The sequence below is a fragment of the Gymnoscopelus microlampas genome, assembly GCF_963454915.1.
Source record: "Gymnoscopelus microlampas genome assembly, chromosome: 10".
In the NCBI taxonomy this organism is placed as follows: Eukaryota; Metazoa; Chordata; class Actinopteri; order Myctophiformes; family Myctophidae; genus Gymnoscopelus; species Gymnoscopelus microlampas.
Window position 1 is genome coordinate 14,194,664 of NC_139947.1, and position 21,318 is coordinate 14,215,981.

Sequence of the window (21,318 nt, forward strand, 5' to 3'; positions counted from 1 at the left end):
AAACATTTTAGTACTTTTACTTTTGGTACTTTAGGTACATTTTGATACTTTTACTCAAAAAAAAATCTAAATTGCAGTATTGATACTTTTACTTAAGTAAAACATTTGAGGACTTATTCCACCACTGGTGGAAAGTAACTAAGTTCATTTACTCAGAATCTGAGCACTTCTTCCATCACCATGGTGTTCTCTGTACATGTCAGCTGCCAGAACAGTCAACAGAGGGAAAAGTACATCCGACAACATGATGAGATGTGAAACAGATCAGGTCTTAAAGAGTTATTTTTTCCCTGCTCCATTTTGACATTGTAGGGCTGACCTCATGTGCCGCCGTCAGAGGTGTAACGTACATGTAACTAAGTACATTTATAGGCTACTCACTGTACTTACTGTAAGTACCATTTTGAGGTAGCTTAAGAATGCTTCCATTTTCTACTCCAGTGGTTCTGGAGTAAAAAGGACCCCCAAATTGACACTTATTAGCCCGCGGACCCCCATTTGAAAAGATAAGTCAGGGACCCCCATAAGAGAAGATTTTTACTTCTCTAGCAGTGATTCTCAACCATTTTAATATCAACGACCCCCAGTTTGACATGCATTAGGGCTACGGACCCCATTTAATGGCATCTCTATCTCTGGGACCCCAATTAATATTGTAAAATCAATGTTAATTTAAATCTGAGAGTGTACAAATGGAACCAAATGGACCCATTTGGTTCCATTTGTACACTCTCAGAGTTAAAGACCCATAAGGGTCCATTTGGTTCCTATCCATCATTTAGCTGGGGACCCCCTGGAACCCCCTCAAGTACCCCTGGGGGTCCCCGGACCCCACTTTGAGAACCAATGTTCTACTCCATTACATCTCAGAGTCAATGCTATCGTCCTTTTTACTCCACTATGGTTATTTGACAGCTTTAGTTACTTTTCAGATTTTAGATGAATTATTACAAAACATACATGAACCACTCAAGCACTATATTTTATACATTTTCTATTGGAAAATAGCTGATACAAGGTCACGATGCATCGCATCGGGACATGTTGTGAGCTTATTGATTTGCTATTTCCCCAAAAGTTCCAGAGTACTTTTACATTGGTGCTGTACGTATGTATTTTGATGCCAATACTTTTGTAGTGCTTTTATATTGTGTTATCGGTACTTTTACTCAGAGCACATTTCTTCCACTGGCTGTTGTTCCCATTATGGTTTGATGTGTTGGGTCTGTGCACACTTCAATGCATGGGCAGCAGCAGAGAATGAAACTCGAGAAGGCAGTTAGGCCTACTACAAATGTTCCATTTGTTTTGACATGACAGCTTAGTGTGGGCTGCCTATCCCTTCAGACCATTCAAACACACCTAAGAAGCAGAACGTGCATGTACGTATATATGTATGTGTGTGGGCCACATATAGGTAGCAGTGATCTTTAGGATGAATGATGTCACTTCGTCTCAGGAAAAGGAAAACAAAATACCAGAGTGTCATCGGTGTATGTCTGTGAGACAGACAGCGGCGTAACAATCTGGGGTGTTGATGACCCGAAAGGGTCCCTTTGTACACTCTCAGAGTTCAATTAATACCCCAGATTGTATATGGCCCTCATGTCATGTCTAGACAACAACAGAAAACTGCGGTTCCAGACAGAAATAAAGTCAAAATGCTTGTAATGTAGAGCTATTTTCTGTGACCTGGATAGATCTTGCATGTGATTTCCTCTGCCAGGTCTGCCAGTTTTCGGGGGCTGATGGTGGACTAAATGATGTGGACTAAATCCAAGGAGAGAAAAAGGAACTTCTCAAATGGAGGGGGAAACTTTTTTGCCATTGTTTTTGGCAAGTCGATGAGGCATAACCTTTTAAAAGGTTGAGATTTCAGCTTTCTGTGAAATTAGTGGAGACTTTTAAGAGGCTGGCTGCCACTCGCTCCAACCGTGGATAAAATATTGTGCAAAAAAGGACACAATTCAGCCTGTATTGTCATGTGGAATCAGACACATCCATCACAGCGCGGGACACATTTACAGCGCACTTTATCAAACTTGTAATAGTGTACTTCCACTAGTGAAATAAAATCACAGTTGCAGTACAATATCTCCACAGAATAGTATAGCCTTAATTCAGTGTTAGAAATTAACTGAGCACATTTACATTTATATATTCAAGTGCATTTAAGTACTTGAATATTTTTTATACTTCCACTCTATGACATCTCAGAGGCAAATACTGTACTCTTTACACTACCACAGTTATTTGACAGCTTCAATGATTTACTTTGTATACTTAAAGTAAATCATTATTATAATAATAACAGATTATTCATACAAAGATACATTAAGTGTTTAATTGTGATATATGATAACAGGTTATGTTACTCAGCAGATCATAAAGTAATTAAAATCAGCCCCAACTTTAAGTTGCAACATTAAAGAAAACATAATGCATGCAATAGAGCTACTAATTAAGATAACTATATGATTGTGAAATGGGCCTTCTGCACAAAGGGTACTTTGATTTAGCTATTGTACATCTGATGTGAATACTTTTGTACCTTTAGTCAAGTAGCCTAAACTTTTTGAATGCAGGCAACAGATATGTTTCTACGTTGTCACTTGGCAAAATAGCAGCTCTACAAGCTCACAATGTGTCACAGAACACAACTCTGTGTCAGTGGTGTAAAGTAACTAAGTACAATTACTCAAGTAGGACTACTGTACTTGTAAAGTAGAATTTTGAGGTATTGTTTACTTTACTGGAGTATTTCCAATTTTCAGTACTTTTACTTCACTACATCTCAGAGGCAAATATTGTACTTTTACTCAACTACAATGACTTGAAAACTTGAGTTAGTTACTTTGTAGATTTTGATTATTATTGCAAAACATGCATTAACCATGCATGTTGAGCTTGTAGATCTGCTATTTTCATTAATTTCATTTTGAAACCAATACTTGTGTACTTTAACTCAAGTCAATTTTGAATTCCGGACTTTTACTTATAACAGAGTATTTCTACATTGCAGTATTGATACTTTAATTTAAGTACGGTAACACATGTGAGTACGTTTTCCACCACTGCTCTGTGTGAGCTTGTCACACAGAGTTGACATTGACAGTCATATGACAGAGCCCTAAATGAGGCACATATAATATTTCCCATGTGGGAATATGTGCAGCTGCCATTCATTGGCGTTGTGTCTGGCATGAGTCAGTGATCCCATCCTTCCTGATGTGACTGAAGACGGCTCGGGAATGTTACTTGGCCTTCCATCATGCTTGGTTTGGTTAGGCCTAAAGCAGGAGGTGCAAGAGGTAGCGTTGCCATGTCCGCTTATTATGAGCGACCGTGGACTCTGCAAAGTCACTTGTAAATATTGGGTGTAACATTGTTTTTTAGGGGGAGGGCTTGTTTCTAAAGTGTAGTTGCTTATTTGGGCTTCCTTCCTGATGTTCATGTCAATGTTCATGTCAAGGACCCTCGATTTAATATGTAATATGTACATTTAATGTGTCTCCGCGGACCCCCATCTGAAAAGATTTTGTACCAGGGAGGGTGTATGAAGCGCATGCATGATCGCATGGCCTTGTCACTTCCTTTGGGCTCGTTTTCATAGAGCCCAGCCGCTTGTTTCTCTCGCACAATCTGGCAACACTGCTGCCGGCCCTCATGCTTGGTTAAGTCTAAACAAGAAAGGTGCAGGAAGGTCAACGGCGGCAGCACTGCTTATTTAAAACGCTTACTCAACAGCAGCAGCTATAGCTCTCAAGTGTTGGATCAGCATTCATCAGCATGCGTAATGGGGCTTCAGGGCTGCCATTCCTAAAAGTTGGGGAAGTGCGCAGACCTCTTTTTTAGGGTCCCCGAGGTGCAGGAAAGAGCGCTGTAGGTAGACATAATAAAAAGGCTCTTACAATGCAGTGAAGCCGGTCCTATAGCCTCCGGGAGCCATCCTGTGTGTTCCATATGAAATGCAAAAAGAGAGGAGGAGTTGTGTGTGTGACTATAGCCAAAATTATCACCATGGTGAAGTAATGACTTGTAGATATGTTGCTATGAGCTTGTAGATCTGCTATTTTTGAACACAAACTTTTTTGAACACAAACTTTGCTTCTTGGGGCCCCTGCCACTAGGCTACTTGTCTTGACTGTTGACTTATACCTCCTTACATACATGACACCGTTATGTTAGTAATTCTTACTAACACAGTTAACTATTGTTCTTCTAACCTTCTAAGCTTATGGTTTAAATTACCATGCATATATTGTCAAACTCAGAGAAAAGGCAGCTTTAAAGGGACTTTTGTTATAGGTGTTAAATCCCCTTTACACGTTCTTAGTGCCAAGCTTTAAACTCCATGACTATTCCCAGGGTGCACGCATTTGGTTGACAGAGTTGAGTGGTTTCTGCATTTTCAGCTTTTATGCATTTGTAATCATGGACAATGGAGGCATAATCTCCCTAAAACACTTCCATGTGCCTCCACCCAGAGCTAATGTATTCTAACTGCTGCAAAAAAACCTCGAGACAGTGTCTTTCATTTGAATTGGGGAAATTCACATAAGAGCCAAAATAATCTTGACATTATAACGTATTTCAGACTATTTTGCAGCATGAGAGGAGTTTAATTGTGTCTAAAGACCTTGCCAGTTTTTGTTGAAATTCTAACCCAGCGAAGGCATTAAATTCACACACAACTTGATGGAAACAGGCTACTGCATGTTGTAATTTTGCTGCTAAAGCAAACAGAATGGTAGCACTCAAAGTTCAAGAGGAGTTTAATTGCTTCTAAAGGCCTTGACAATGTTTTGTGGAAATCCTAACCCAGTGGAGAGGCATTCAATTCAAAGACAACCTGATGAAAGCACTGCATTTTGTAATTTTGCTGCTAAGGCAAACAGAATGGTATAGTACCCTTGAGTTCAAAGATCGAGGGCCTCCGCAGACATCCCATTAACCAGGGCCTGGAAACTCTTTACAAGACACAGGTGGGGGAGTCACTTTCATTACGGGGTGGCACCCTGCGGAGCCCACAGTACCCTGTCTTTAACTGGTTAGCATTAAACACTTCCTCTCCTATCTTTGACTTAGTGCTGGAGTGAATGAAAACACATTTGAGTTGAAAAGAAAACAATGTTTGACTAGAAAAGGCCGACGACGTTTGTCGGCCTAATCGCGTAGAAGCCACATGTGTGATATCTGGCAACTCGACCAGTGCCATTATAGGAGTCTGACATTATACAGTATGTGGTTTAATTGTACTGTGACGTGTTGGGCCTCTGGCTGATATTGTGTAATTCAGTGGTTCTCAAACTTTTTCGTGCCAAGGACCCCCAAATTGATATGTATGTGGCCGCGGACCCCCACCTGAAAATATGTTGTGCCAGGGACCCCCAGAAGCAAAGATTTGTGTTAAAAATGTTCGCCTTTTTAAAAAACAAGATTCAAAGATTTGCACACATTTTCAAGATTTTTCAAAAATAGCAGATATACAAGCTCGTAGCGCGGCACTCGGTGCCGCGCTACGAGCTTGTATATCTGCTATTTTTGAATAGCCGAAGCATAAAAGGTTAAAGCGGTTAAAAATGATTGTGACGCTGTATTAACTTATTTAGCTGGGGACCCCGTGGCACCCCGCCAAGGACCCCACTTTGAGAACCAATGGCGTAATTTGTAGTATAGAACAGGACCCCATTTTGTGGCGTGGGCTTGACTAGGAATATCTAAGGCCTATTGGAAACACTTTGATTCCTCCTGATTTTATATTCGTATCAATGTTGCATTCACAGGCTATGCTTTTCAAAAAACAATTGAAACAGACTTGATGGGAGGGATACATCTGTATTATTTCCAGTGTGCGACCCCACCGTCACCTTCCCCGCGACCCCACTTCATGGGGTCCCCCCTCCCAACCCCGTAGCTGGTATAAAAAGAGATTATTTTTGCGAGGGAGGATGAAACCACAATGTCTGAACCACACACTTACTGTAAGCTAAACCCCCTTGTGCAATAAACAGGCTAGGGATTACACACTGCATGTGGCAATACAGTAACACTCTATACACACGTGACCATGAAGTGAGACCATAGCGAGAACCTCATTCCACCTGTTCAAACAGAGAGAGGGGAGATCAGGACACGCAATGTCACGCAACAGACAGATAATATTAACACCTGCCCAGCTAGACAGTGATGTCATTGTCACTGGCATGGGATCCGGTGAAAACCAACGCAGAACACAGTGATTCTAGTGTAGCCAAGCTAACCGAGTGGGGGATGACTTCACTTCTACTTGGAGGACAAATAACAAACATTGTGTAATCGATGTTTCTCTCTCTCTCTCTACAGCGTAGGTCTTCAACACGGGGGCCGGGACCCCCCAGGGGGTCCTCTCAGAGTTACTACACAGAGGCTGCCAAGTTCTTTGTGTGATAGGGGGAAGGAGGAATGCCTTCCAGAAATGTCACCTAAATGCCTAGCAAAGAGCTTGTGTATATAAAGAAACAAACAAACAAAAAAAATGACTTAATTTGAACAACACTGATTAGGCTGTGCTGCGGTCAAACAAATCTATGAAGCCGTCAAGACTGCATCATCACTTGGAGGCAGAACCCATTGGCACTTAAAAAGAAAAACCTGTGGAATACTTCCCAGCTAGTCTCAACGGTCAACACACATTGATGAGACAATCAGCTAAATGTGGTGAGCTAGCTAAGCTTATTAGAAAACCTCTTTGTCTAGCTGGATGGAAGGCTTTCTAAAACAAATACAAAATAAATACAAGTGAGAGTCCCTGCTTCGTCTCTCTCTCGGCTATAGGCCAAGGGGTCCTTGGCCTGAAACAACAGCGAAGACCCCTGCTCCACAGCAGTGGTTCTCAAACTTTTCAGGCCGCGACCATCCAAAATAATCATATTTTTGAACTGGGGACCCCGTAAATAATCTTGAACTGACCCTCACCCACCCTGACAAGCACTTGGAATTGTAGGAGTTGAGGCATTACATTTAGTTTGACTTCCACCGATAAATATTGTGAAAAAATCTGGGAAAAAATCTTATATTATTTGACAATTTGGCCAATGTTTGACTAGTTTTTATAGTTGTTGATTACTTTTGATGAAGTAATGGTCTTCTTTCATTACATTTTTTTCCTTTTTATTTAGGTATTAAAAAGGTCTTAAAAGTCCATAAATTGTCACTTCACTGACATCTGGGAACCCCCCCCCACCCACAGGTTGAGAACCACTGTCTCTGTGAACACTGTTGGAGGAGGGGAGGGGGGGGGGGGGGGCAAGCAGGGCCATTAGGCGGATTTATCCAGAGGCGGCGCTGCAGTCAGTGGTCTCGCCGAATTAGTATTGGCAGAAGTCACCTTTCTCCTCCAGCATGCATGGATGGGAAATCACAACAGAGAGCGGGGTTCGCAATTACCTCTGGAAACTTCCAGCGTGTGTCAGGTTATGTTACTGTGTACGACTGGAAGAAACCAGGCGTTACTGAAACCAGGTCGTCTCGCCCCGGGGAGCAGCGAGAGGTCAACTACTGGGAGTGAACATGTAGGACCATTTGGTTCTCTGTGTGCTGCCGGTGACAAGATGACGTCCCCCCCTGCCGGAGTCAGGGGGTCTCAGGGGTGGTGAACCCATTAAGCATACATGTGAGTCTTCCATGTCAGGGAAATTCTCAGTTTGCGGCCATTGATCATTAAAAAAAAATGGGGTTTTTTTTTCAGCAGACACTGAAAAATGTGCATATTTTCCCCCGTTCACAAGAAGCGAAAGGAGATCAAATTTTAAACACCACAGAGGGAGACATTGCCTTTGCTTCCCAAGTGGAACCCCCTTAATTAGTCCAGTAGTAATTGTTACCCACACAGTGGGTGGTCAATGCATTTAGCCCGCGTTACATAATCTATATCAAGTGTACTAACCTTTAGCAAGGAAGAAAAGCTAGACTTCAAATTTAATTTCCTCTCCTGGGGTGTTTTTGCATGCCTGTCATACTGGGGGTGAACCCGTACGCACAGGTCCAGTCGGAGGCGGTCTGGACAGGCTAGGGGCGGAGTGACAACAAACCTCTATAGGGACTTAGGTATAGGCCTCGTTCCAGGGACATTCAAACTCACGTGTCCAGAGTTATTAAAAGTCTGCCTGGCACAGGTCAAGCTGAGATCACATTTATAACTTTGGAGCAGAAAACAATGTGTGTGCGTCTCTGCATGCGGTGTGCGCAGCCCCCAGATACAGACTGTGTACAAATCACAATATTGGATGTGACTATGGATGTACTCTGTGACATGGCCTACTGTACTGTAACTGTGGAACCTATTAGGTCCAGATGTGTTGCGTTCCAACATTCGATTGGCTATAGTTTTGATTCATGCACGGGATAAACCTTTTAGTGTTTATTTAACTCTGGGAGTGTCCAAAATGTAACCAAAATGGACCTGTGACTCACAGGGTCCATTTTGGTTACATTTGCACATTCTCTGAGTTACGTACACCGAGGATTTTACTGTGTGTGTGTGTGTGTGTGTGTGTGTGTGTGTGTGTGTGTGTGTGTGTGTGGGTCCATTTGGTTACATTTGTACATTCTCTGAGTTACACTGAGAATATTACTGTGTGTGCACGTGCGTGTGTGTGCCCGTGCGCGTGTATGTGTGTGTGTGTGTGTGTGTGTGTGCGTGTGTGTGTGTGTGTGTGTGTGTGTGTGTGTGGGTCCATTTGGTTACATTTGTACATTCTTTGAGTTACGTACACCGAGGATTGTGCGTGGGTGTGTGTCGCATGCAATGTCATTCAACTGTTAACAATTACTGAACTGAAATGTTAAATTCAGAAGAAAACATGCAGTGAAGAAACAAACAGCGTTACAGATCACTCTGTGTGTGTGTGTGTGTGTGTGTGTGTGTGTGTGTGTGTGTGTGTGTGTGTGTGTGTGCGTGTGTGCGTGTGCGTGTGCGTGTGTGTGTGTGTTGCATGCAATGTCATTTTCAACTGTTAACAATTACTGAACTGAAATTTGAAATTCAGAAGAAAACATGCAGTGAAGAAACAAACAGTGTTACAGAGCCAAGTCCCAAGTCGAGATGTTTGTATCACTTTCCATGATTCCCGATTCACACAAAAAAGGCGTCCTTGTGTTTTCCCCCTACTTTGCAGCTGTGTGCATATTCATGAGACCGAACACAGAAAGGACCACTAATGGGGCCACTGACTCTCTGTCATTGATTAGTCAAGGGGGGGCCCCCTAAAACAAAGTAGCCTATGGCCCCCACTGGCCCTTGGGTCTGTGTGATCAATCTATTCATCCACTGAAGCTGCTTTTGTCTTGGTTTATGCTGCTGACCCAAGCGACCCCAGAGTTCAAACTCATCAGTTATATTGCAGAAGTGAGGATTGCCATACAACAGTCAGTGTGCACCAGATCAGGCTACAATTAGGTTAGATACTCTTTGAAAACTTTAAAAGAGTCTGTATATTCTGACAGATATAGTGCTCTTTATTGAATTTACAGCCAGATGATATGATGTAAACGCAACTATCCCAAAAAAAAAAAAGATAGTTTGATGTAAAGACATCATGTGATATTTAATGATGTTTGTGTGACTTTGATTTAGGAGAGGTGATACATTGGTGTCTATTTAAGGGAAGAAAGTGAAACTATAACCTGCATGGTCTAAGTCAGGGGTCTTCAACGTTTTCAGGCCAAGGACCCCCTAGCTGAGAGAGAGATGAAGCAGGGACCCCCTACTCTATATTGTAGAAAATTGTGTTTTAGATAAACTTTTGCTGCTCTTTTTTCCCCTGTACACACCTATAACTCTTTGCCAAAAATAGCCGATCTACAAGCTCACAACGCCTCGCAGCGCGAGGCGTTGTGAGCTTGTAGATCTGCTATTTTTGGCTAAAGTTCTCCTCAGAAAAGGGATACTAGGGTTCAAGTGGTTAAGGTAAAATAAAAATAAAACATATCACACAAAGATTTGGGGGACCCCCTGTAGTAACTCTGAGAACCCCCTAGGGGTCCCGGACCCCCTGTTGAAGACCCCTGGTCTAAGTTGATATGGGCTATCACTGAAAGAGAGGTTAGAACAGAGATAGCTTTTCACGTCTAAATTAATAACTTACAACAACCTTGCACAAAATAGCATGGTCTAATTATACCAAAGTAAATTGATCGGCTGTTTCGCACATCCTTCAGAAAGGTATAGCCCTATGAACAGCAATGGAATTCACAGATGTTCGCAAGAGAGACATTATGGATTCGAGCAGTGATGAAGAATAATTTGCAGTCATTATAAAGGCGAATAAATGTGAAGTTGAATTCATTCCTGACCGCGAAGTTATTTTGGAACAATTCCACTGGCAGCAGCATGTCGTCGCTCCTCCTGCTAAAAGGGAGAGGGGCGCTCACTCACTCACACACCAGCGTTGCCAGATTCTGTGAGAGAAACAAGCAACCATGGGTCTAGGAAAACAAGCCCAAACGAAGCGACTAATGGGCCACATGAGCACATACATACATCGGCTAGATCTACAAGCTCACAACGCGTTGTGAGCTTGTAGATCTGCTATTTTCAAATCAATTCTTGGGGGGAAAAGGGGGAAAACGTTATTTGGAATATCTTAACAACGCAAATCTTGAATGGGGGTCCCTGGCACAATATATTTTTAGATGGGGGGTAGTCCTTGACATAAAAATGTTTGAAACCACTGGTTTAAACAACATTGTTAACAAGCCCCAATTAAGCAACTACATTTAGAAACAAGCCCAAAAAACGCAACCCACAACTACCAATATTTACAAGCAACTTAACAGAAAAACAGGCCCAAAGTCCATCCACCCATCTTCAACCACTTATCCGGGAATTGGGTCCCGGGGTGTAACAGTTCCAACACAGATTTCTAGTCGTCCCTTTCCAGAGTAACATTAGCAACTTCCTCCTGGGGGATCCCGAGGCGTTCTCTTTCCAGTGGGACGTGCAGCGTAGGGATCCTTAGAATCTATAGATTCTAAGGATCCTTATAAGGATCCCTACGCTGCCTGCATGCCACCTAAGCCATTGGTTCTCAAAGTGGGGTCCGGGGACCCCCAGGGATCCTTGAGGGAGTTCCTGGGGGTCCCCAGCTAAATGATGGATAGTTAGGAACCAAATGGACCCTTATGGGTCTATAGCTCTGAGAGTGTACAAAGGGAACCAAATGGACCCTAATCTCTCAAGAACAGATTAAAAAGTGAAAAACGCTGGGGCCGCTGTTTTTCCTTTTTATTTGACAATGGGTTGCCAGATTGAATGGACCCTAATGGGTCCATTTGGTTCCATTTGTACACTCTCAGAGTTAAATCAACATTGATTTTACAATATAAATTGGGGTCCCAGAAATAGAAATGCCATTAAATGGGGGTCCGTAGCCTAATGCACGTCAAACTAGGGGTCCTTATAATTAAAATGGTTGAGAATCACTGCTGGAGCCGTAAAAATCTCTTGTGGGGGTCCCTGGCATATCTTTTTCAAATGGGGGTCCGAAGGCTAATAAGTGTCAATTTGGGGGTCCTTGACATGAAAAAGTTTGAGAAGCACTGACCTTAAACTGGCTCCTTTCCAAGTCAAGGAGCAGCGGCGCGGTTCTACTCCGAGTCATGTCAAAGTCGCTTATAATAAGCGGGCATGGCAACGCCGTCACACACCCTCCCGCACGGAGCAGAACGCACACAAACTTCATGGACAAGTTTTCCATGTGAAGCGCACCGCACACTGACCAGCAACGCAACACCAACGCAAGGTGAGTACATGATCAGATACCATTATTATTATTGTTTTACAATGTCGTTGTCCCGTATGGGGGATCTGTTGTGTGAGGGTGTGTTTTTATTCATTATTTTTTTGTGTGTGGATGATGAGATGGAAGTGTTTTCCATTGAGCATGCCAGACCAGTGCATACATAATACACACTTGCTTCAGTGGGTAAAACGCCTGTTCAACACACAGATGGAGTGGAGAACATGATGACCATGCCCTTTCATTTAAAACGTTTACAATTTAAGCTACTCAGAGGAAAGTAACAATAAACCAATTAATTAAACCAGATGAAACTGTATCATCGGATTTAGATGCTTAAAATCAACCCAAATGATGAACATTGTAACATTGTAGCTATAGAAGGTCTTTATCAATTTAAATCTAGCATAGACCAGGTGGTCCCCAGCTATGATGTAGAGTTGGTAACCAAATGGACCCTTATAAATCTTTAACTCTTGAGAGCGTAAAATGAAACCAAATGGACCCTTACGGGTCCATTTGGTTTCATTTTACGCTCTCAAGAGTTCATATAGAAAACTTTTGTGTTATTGTTATGAATTCACTCAACACATGGTTGCTCAGCATGTGGTCTTAATGTTCTAGTAAATTGTAGTGGTCACTGGTCAGTGGGAAAAGAAAGTGCATTCTCACTTGCACTTTCAGAATGATGTGCTTTAGTTTCCAAAGAATCCTCCTCATCATTTTGACCTGCCATTAATTACATCATAATCATCAGTTTCACTGTTTGGGGCAGGGGTCTTCAACAGGGGGTCCGGGGCCCCTAGGGGGTCCTCAGTTCCATTTGTACACTCTCAGAGTTACAGACCCATAAGGGTCCATTTTGGTTCCTATTCCTAACAATCCATCATTTAGCTGGGGACCCCCTGGAACTCCCTCAAGGACCCCCTGGGGGTCCCCGGACCCCCTGTTGAAGACCCCTCCCCTAAACAGTGAAACTGATGATTATGATGTAATTAATGTCAGTAATTAATGGCAGTCCTCAGTAAAAAAAAAAAAAAGAAAGTTTAATCTGCAACACAATTTTATATAATATAGAGGGGGGGTCCCTGCTTCATCTCTCTCTCTCAGCAATAGGGGGTCCTTCCTTGGCCTGAAAAAACGTTGAAGACCCCTGCGGGTTTAGGGGGGTTTAAAACATGTTTGTCTGTGACATGCGCTCAATATGCTGAGTGACTGAGGACTTTATCTTATCACTGCAGATGCGGGAATTCATTGTATGTTGTTTAGGGGTGTGTGAGTGTGCAACTGTGGGTATGCGTGTGTGTGTGTGTGTGTGTGTAAACTGTATGTGTCACACTGAGCAAAAGGTTTAAAGGTCACACAATCTTGGCTACTGGGCAGACAAAGCATACAATGCCTGTTTGGAATGTCTCGTAGGGCACTGAACTGACCTGGTGCTAGTGAAGCAAACAGTCCAGCCAAAAAAAAAAACAGCCTTATCAAGATCCATTATGAAGCTATCTGTTCCTTTTTGAGATATCAGAAATGCATCGATTACCTTTTCACTCTCAGCCGCAGGCAGCAGATGATGATGTTAGAGTTTACTATGTCAACAACATTGAGTTTGAGCTTTTTTGTAGGCGGTTGACCGCAAAAAAAGCACCACCAAACCCGGTGCATGGGCCATGCGCCAGTTATGTTCGAGATCTGGTGAGATGATTTCATACCCGGACACACAAAGACATCATTGATTCTCCCAGCAGTACTGCACTATACTGCAGGAACCTCTTATCTCCACATTCTAACTTTTCGTGTTTTTTCTTTGTGTGTAAATGAATGCCCTACTTGATCATACTACAGCGTCACACAAAAGCATCAAAAGTAGCAGATCTACAAGCTCAGATCTGCTACTTTTGAATCCTGAAAAGTAACAGTTTTGGACATATGAGGTTTTTCCACCACGACAGAGACGATATCATTCCATGGCCTTGTCGGGGCTGATGATGAAGTGATAGAGAGACAGATACGAGAGAGAGTTTTCCAAAGTTATATTATTCCGTTTGACAACCTATCATTTTTCTTTTCGAAACGGATGATGCTTCGATGCATTTCACTTTGACAGTGACGAGAGCTTCCACCATCCCTGCCCAATGAGCTAGAGATTCCCCTTGGCTGGCTATATTCATGAGCGCAAGTAAAAATTTCCACCTGCCATGGCATTTTTTTTGTTGCAATGATCTACTTTCATTGTAGATGAAACCGTACGTTACTGACATTCACCTCTTCATTGTACTCAAAGTGAGATCCGGACTGTCAGGACTGTGTGTGTGTGTGTGTGTGTGTGTGTGTGTGTGTGTGTGTGTGTGTGTGTGTGTGTGGGGGGGGGGGGTTCCCAGCAAAATGAGGAACAGTTGAAGCACTTTTTATCTTTGCCTCTCAAAAATTGCCGATCTACAAACTCACCACGTGTCACAATGTAAGTCGTTGTGAGCTTGTAGAGCATGCTATTTTCAAAAAAATTATGACAAATAATCTTCTCTTATGGGGGGTCCCTGCCTCCCTGGCACAAAACCTTTTCAAATGGGGGGCGAGGAGGCCAAATACATATCAAGTTGGAGGTCCTTGTCATTTATAATGATTTATTTCCTGTGTTCTTCAGGTATTGTCTTTATTGTAGAGATGGAGAGTTGTGAATTGTAACTCAGTCTCTGAGGGACGTGTTGGAGCAGGTTTTCTCTCTCGTACAACGCGGTACACAATGAGCAAGGAAGAGAGATATAACATGTCAACATGGACACACTGTTGGCCTCTCTCTCGCTGCCCTGCTGCTTCTTGTTACAATCTATGGCAGGGGTCTTCAACGTTTTTCAGGCCAAGGACCCCTTAGCTGAGAGAGCGATGAAGCAGGGACCCCCACTACATATTGTATAAAATGATGTTGCAGATGAAACTTTCTCATAGATTTCAGAGATAGATTCAGACTTGTGTAGCGTTGTGTTGGGATTCATGTTAATGTGTATTGTCAGATAACCACTTAAACCCTCAATACTTGAGAAAAGGTGTGCTTGGTCTGCTCTTTTTTCCGCCTACACCAAACCTGCTTTGCAAAAAATTGCCGATCTACAATAAATAACTAATAAATAAATAAATAGCTTGTAGATCTGCTATTTTCGGCTATTATGTTCTCCTCAGAAAAGGGGTTGAAGGCCCCTTTTTGTACCATGTACTTAGTGTGCTGTGTACATACTGTGCATATACATTTGAGAAAATGTGATAACATTGGGCTCTGAACAATGCATTGTCATTATATCAAACATATTTTTTATACGGAAATGTTCGCAACAAGCTTGTTTTGCAAATTGAATAATAGTATTCAGTCTGTGGATATGGACATTGAGACCTTTTTTTTTAGCATGAAATGTCATGTCCCTTGGCCCCTGGCATTTATAGGGAGGGAGAAACAGGAACAAGTTCAATAGAAAACACCTGGTTTTCAAGATGCTCTTTGATTTGAAGTCACATCACTGACTCATGAGACTAAAGCTTTATACTGCTGCTGTATGTCAGAATACAAACCAGTTATAACCGGAATGCTAACAGTATATATATATGGGTATGTTATAGGTGGATTTTGTAAGAATACTGACAGCAACACCTCTAAAACCTGGTTAGTGTAGTATGATCGAGTAGGGCATTAATTTAAGAAAAAACACAAAAAGTTTAAATATGGAGATAAGAGGTTTCTGCCCGACAACAACTAAATCCTAATTCATACTCCGTAGCACGACGCTGTCACTTGCTGACAGGAATAATGTTCACGCGATGCGCTGTTAGCTTGGAAATTAGTTCTTGTTGCCAAACACCATCGCGTCTGCACACAAAAAAAGGAAACGGTGCTAAATAGCACAGCAAATGGTTCTTTGACTCGTAATCATGGGGGAACCTCTTTTGGTGCGACATACACCAGTATATTACAGTATACTGAGGTATATTAAAGGTGACAGCACCTTTGCCAAAACTGGTGGTATAGAGCAGTGGTTCTCAACCAGTGGCCCGGAGACCCCCAGTGGCCATTGAGGGGGTTCCAGGTGGTCCCCAGCTAAATGATGTAGAGTTGGTAACCAAATGGACCCCTATGGTCCCGTACGGGTCCATTTGGTTTCATTTTACGCTCTCAAGAGTTAAATTATCGTTAAACATCTACATTACTGTGTGCGCGTGCGCGTGCGCGTGTGCGTGTGCGTGTGCGTGTGTGTGTGTGTCAGTGTGTGTATCACGCTACAGCAATGACTGCTATCGGAATACAGAGCTATTTAACAATTATCTTAACCAAAAAAATATATGTATACATACAAATATCACTTACACAGCCCCTTTTAATGGTACAGAACTAGTTTATTATTTCTATGTGAGATTTGTTGCAGCTGGAATGGTTTATTATTCCAGCAGCTACTATACTGTAGGCAGACATGAATCCTGTCGCTGAGTGGATTCAGATGCCTGCATGCAGCATGGCATCCACACATCTGCTACGCGTTCTGGAGAAGCAACACACGTTTCTACCAAACTGTGCTATCCCAAACAGTAAATCACTATCTTTGATATGTTGTCATCTTCCAGTTCTGTACCATGCATTCAAACTGGGGGATTCCGTGGCAAAGTACAGTATGTACTGAAAAGAGCTCCTGTTTTTTTTTTACCACCAGACTGAATAATGTCTATAATCTTCCCTCCTAACTAGTCTCACCTTTGGCCAAAAGCATGACGTGCTCCTTCTAGCTATATAAGGCAAAGGAGAAGGCATGTACGCATATGCATTAGGTGGTAGATGATAAAGGCTTTAGAATTATTACTCATCATAATGCACCCTCGTCTGTATTTAAATGTAATTTAATTGTATATCTTTGTTTGTACTTTCACAGGTTGAAAGAGGCCAGTGAAGAAACTCCAAAATCCCCCAAAAATCCAGACGTCTGAAGAGGAGCAGCCGTCATTCAACGTTCAACTTAAAAGTCTCACATCATCAGTGTTACTCGCTTGTGCAAAAATGCACCGTCAGAAGTGGACATTATTGTGTCTATGTTGGACGATACTGCGTCTGGACACCAGCGGCGCGCAGCTGTCGTGCGTCAACGCGGACTGCCCCGTCCTGCAGCACTGCATCGAGGAGGTCTTGAACCGCGGCGCCTGCTGCCCCGCGTGCGTCCGACGGGGATGCACGTGCGAGGGCTACCAGTACTACGACTGCCTCTCCACGGGCTTCCAGGCGGGGAAGGTCCCCGAGGGCAAGTCCTACTTCGTGGACTTCGGCAGCACCGAGTGCTCGTGCCCCCGCGGCGGCGGCAAGATCAGCTGCCGCTTCATCCCGTGCCCCGAGATCCCGGCCAACTGCATCGACGTGGCCAGCCCGGCCGACGGGTGCCAGCAGTGCAAGCGCGTGGGCTGCGCGCACGGCAACAAGAAGTACGAGGCGGGCCACTCCTTCCAGATGGACGCCTGCCAGGTGTGTCACTGTCCCAACGACGGCGGGCGCCTGATGTGTTCGCCCGTCCCCGGCTGCCACGCGCAGCGCGGCGCCGCCAAGAGACCCGCGTCGACCACCACCACCACCGCCACGGACGACAACCACCACCACCACAACAACAACAACCACCACCCGGGGAGAGACGTGAGCCGCCCGCTGGACAACGGCAGACAGCCGAACCCTCCTCCTCCGCCTCCTCCTCCTCCGGGGCCGTTCTCCAAGTTGGCGTTTGGCAACACGTTGCCGTTGTATAAGCCGGATCCGCCCAGCGCCGGCACGGAGGATTACGACTACAACGCGCTGGCGGCGGAGCCGACGCCGTCCACTCGACAGGAGGACCTCCCGAGGGCCTCCCGGTTCCGCGAACCCACCGACGTACCGCCACCGAGCTCCGCCTCCTCCTCCTCCGGCGTCCACGATGACAGGAGACAGGAGCTCAGAGAGAGACAAGGAAGCCACACTCAGGCCAGATGGAGGGGGGGCGCCGGGGACGGCCGTGACCGATCTGACCAAACCATCGCTCACGCTGCAGCTGCCGAGGAGGAGGAAACGCCGTCGACGCCGTTGACGACGACGACAGCGGCAGCCACGCCCACCAGCACACAGAGTAGGCCTGTCACCATTATTACATTAATCGCCTCATCGCAATGTTTTGAGATAATCGCAATGATTTTTGCATAATCGTCATGTTGAGAAATGTTCTCACATTTTTATGTTTCGTTGCAATAGGCTCTATGCACAGCAGCCATAGTATCACTTCCTTCACAGGTGTTACCAATGATACTAATGAAGGCTCTGTTCCATTTAGTGTAGCACAGTGGTTCTCAGACTTTTTAATTTCCACGACCACCACCATAACTCTGAGAGTGTACAAATGGAACCAAATGGACCCGTAAGGGTCCATTTGGTTCCATTTGTACACTCTCAGAGTTACACACCCCGTAAGAGGCCATTTGGAACCTCCCATTTTCAAATATAAAAAAAGGAGAAATAGCAGATCTACGAGCTCACACTGTAGATCAGCTACTTCTGCTATTTCTACATGTAAAACATTATTAAATATGTCAATAATGTCTTTGTATATTTAAGTTATTTGTCATATATGCCCTGTGCAATCTGTGATTATTAAGCCTAAAAACCAAACAAAAAAGTTGTATTCGTATGTTCCAATGTTCAACGGCCAAACACACAATTAAATCGCTAATTGCAATCACCTGTGTGACAATTAATCGTCAACTGTAAATGTGTCACCGTGACAGCCCTAGCGCAGAGAGGCTCTACAGAGGAGGACCCGCGGCCTCCTCCGCCGGAAGCCGCCGACAGGCCCGCCGGACGGCCCGCCGAGCTGGACAGAGCGCTGCAGAACTCTCTGAAGGACATAAGTCAGGCGGCGCGTGGGAGACACGCCGGCGGTGGTCACCACCAGCACCACCACAGACAGAGAGACGGTCAGTGGGGGGGCAGCCATGCCGGCAGAGCAGCTCACGGTGGCGGCTCCTCCTCCCGCTCCTCCTCCTCTCAAGGCGAGACGGGGCCAGAGAAGGGGTCCGACGTGCGCGGCTCTTCTTCTTCTTCTTCTCACCCGACGGTTCAGTTCAGTCCCACCAGAGCTCCGGTCAATAGGGTCGGAGAGGAGGAGGAGGGGGGTCAGCCGAGGAGACAGGCCCAGACCCTGCACAACTACCGGTCCCTGCACAGGGAGGCAGACACGTCGGAGCGTAAGTCGACGGTTATTTTTTATGTTTCGTCGCAATAGGCTCTTATGCACAGCAGCCACGGTATCACTTCCTTCACAGGTGTTACCAATGATACTAATGAAGGCTCTGTTCCATTTAGTGTAGCACAGTGGTTCTCAGACTTTTTAATTTCCACGACCACCGTACTAACTCTGAGAGTGTACAAATGGAACCAAATGGACCCGTAAGGGTCCATTTGCTTCCATTTGTACACTCTCAGAGTTACACACCACGTAAGAGGCCATTTGGAAACCCCTCAAGGAACCATGAGGGTCCCTGAACCCCAATTTTAGACCCACTGGTAATGCCGAGTGTTTCCGGTGAGCCAACGTGCACAATATCAGCACCCTGACTCTGTTTGACCAGAATGGAACAGAGCCTTCATTAGTATCATTGGTAGCACCTGTGAATGTCTTCACAATATGGCTGCTGTACATAGTGCCTATTATAGTCCTGTTCAAGTTTATTAGAGCAGTGGTTCTCAAATGTTTTCGTGTGAAGAACCCCCACATTGATATGTATATGACCACGGACCCCCCCCCATCCGAAAATGTCCCCCAGAAGAGAAGATTTGGGTAAAAGAATGTCAAAATGATTTTTAAAAAATCCAAACACTTTGAGAACCACTGGATTAGAGATCAGTGATCACAACCGATATTAACAATATATGCCAAGCACAACAGTTCCTTTCAAGTGCTGCTTTTCGTAATTATAACGAACATCGACACAAGATTTCAGGTGAATTACGTAATGTTTAATGAATATGGAGCAATCGTAAACATAGAGATATTAAGAAAAAGAAAGCAATCTAGGGAAATATGGTCTAAATGTATGTGATGTTTGATGTTAATGAACGTAAAAAGACATAAATTCACATTTATTTCTCGATATATTCTAATATTAATTGACAGCATTTTATGGATACGTTGAAAGCTATTTCATTATAAAATAAATCAATTTCAGCGGCCTTCAAAAACCTGTAAAGTCATCACTGTATGATGATGGCTCATGGTGCAGTGATGACAGATGCTGGGTGCCTCTGTATTATAGCTAATAACTATACTTTCCTTCCTTCGTCTTTCACTTCCTGTGCTCGGGCTGAAGAAATCATAATCACTCCGTACAAGCTGGCTCTGGTCCAGGAAAAACAATGATTCATGGAAAGCCTGTGTTCCTTAGAAAGCACTTCTCTGCCTTACTCACACTTGTGATTGCACAAAGGATGAAGTCAGTAGCTGGATGCGTTATTGCTGATGTTATAACACCTAGAAACCCTACCAGAATGATGACATTGTAATTCACCCCCCTCCCAAATTTGTCCTATGGTCACAGTCTTTTTAGTGTAAGTGTCAGTGTAATATTACTCTTAAAGGAGTAGTTCACCCAAAAAATTACTTATTTCCCAATAGGAAATTAATTTGTTGACCGGCGGTCATCAAATTATTGGCTTAGGAATGCTACAAAAACTAAAAACTCTCCATGAAGTCAAGGCTTCATGGGGTGTGTAATGTATAGAAAATAAGTCAGTTTTTGGGTGAACTATTCCTTTAACCACGTAAAACCTACAGCAGTTAGACCTTTTTGTGTCAAGGACCCCCAAAATGTATTTGGCCGCAGCCCCTCAGATGTGCCACTTCAAAACTTCACACGTTACTGTTCTTTCCCTGAAAGTCCCCTGAAAATGCATTTTTTTCCTCCCTTTTCTGCCCTTAAAATGCACTGTTTTGCCCCTGAAAAGAAGTTGTCACTACACACCCCCGTTTTACCCTTCAACAGACATCCATATACATGAGAACAAAAGAATGTGTGTTTAAGAAGGTGTCAGACTCATTATGAGGCGAAAGGTGATTTGACCAGTTGCTCAAATTAATTAGCATCATAAAAGCAGTGATCATCAAAATAATTCAGCATTTTAAATGCCCTTCTTTGTCCCTCTTATTGCCCTGGGAATCCCCTGAAAATGTACTGTCTTGGCGATGGCAGGACATGTGAAGTTTTGAAGTGGCACATCTGTCATCTGAAAAAAGTTTGAGCCAGTCTGCCAGGGACCCCCCAGAAGAGAACATTTTCGATAGTTTTTTCAAATATTTTCAAAAATAGCAGTGTGCTCGCGGTGCGACACAAAGTGACACGCTGTGAGCTTGTAGAGCTTCTACTTTTGAATAGCCAACGTATAAATGGATAAAGTGGTTAAAATTATTGTGATGCTAGACACCCCCTGGAACCCCCCCCCCCCCCCCTCCCCCCCCAAAGACGAGTTTTTATCAACTCGTGAAAATAGCCGATTTACACGCTC

At 43.8% G+C, this 21,318-nt stretch overlaps 1 protein-coding gene across 1 annotated transcript in view; it reads left to right on the forward strand.

Annotated features, from left to right (window-relative positions):
• The first annotated feature begins 11,727 nt into the window (after positions 1-11,727).
• Positions 11,728-21,318, forward strand: part of LOC311054079 (fibulin-2-like) — a 78,439-nt gene continuing 68,848 nt past the window's right edge. Inside the window, exons 1-3 of the mRNA XM_084069959.1 lie at positions 11,728-11,783; positions 16,685-17,893; positions 18,546-19,004. Of these exons, the coding sequence (XP_083926085.1) occupies positions 16,810-17,893; positions 18,546-19,004 (1,543 nt within the window). The 5' untranslated portion in view covers positions 11,728-11,783; positions 16,685-16,809. The remainder of the gene's footprint in view (positions 11,784-16,684; positions 17,894-18,545; positions 19,005-21,318) is intronic.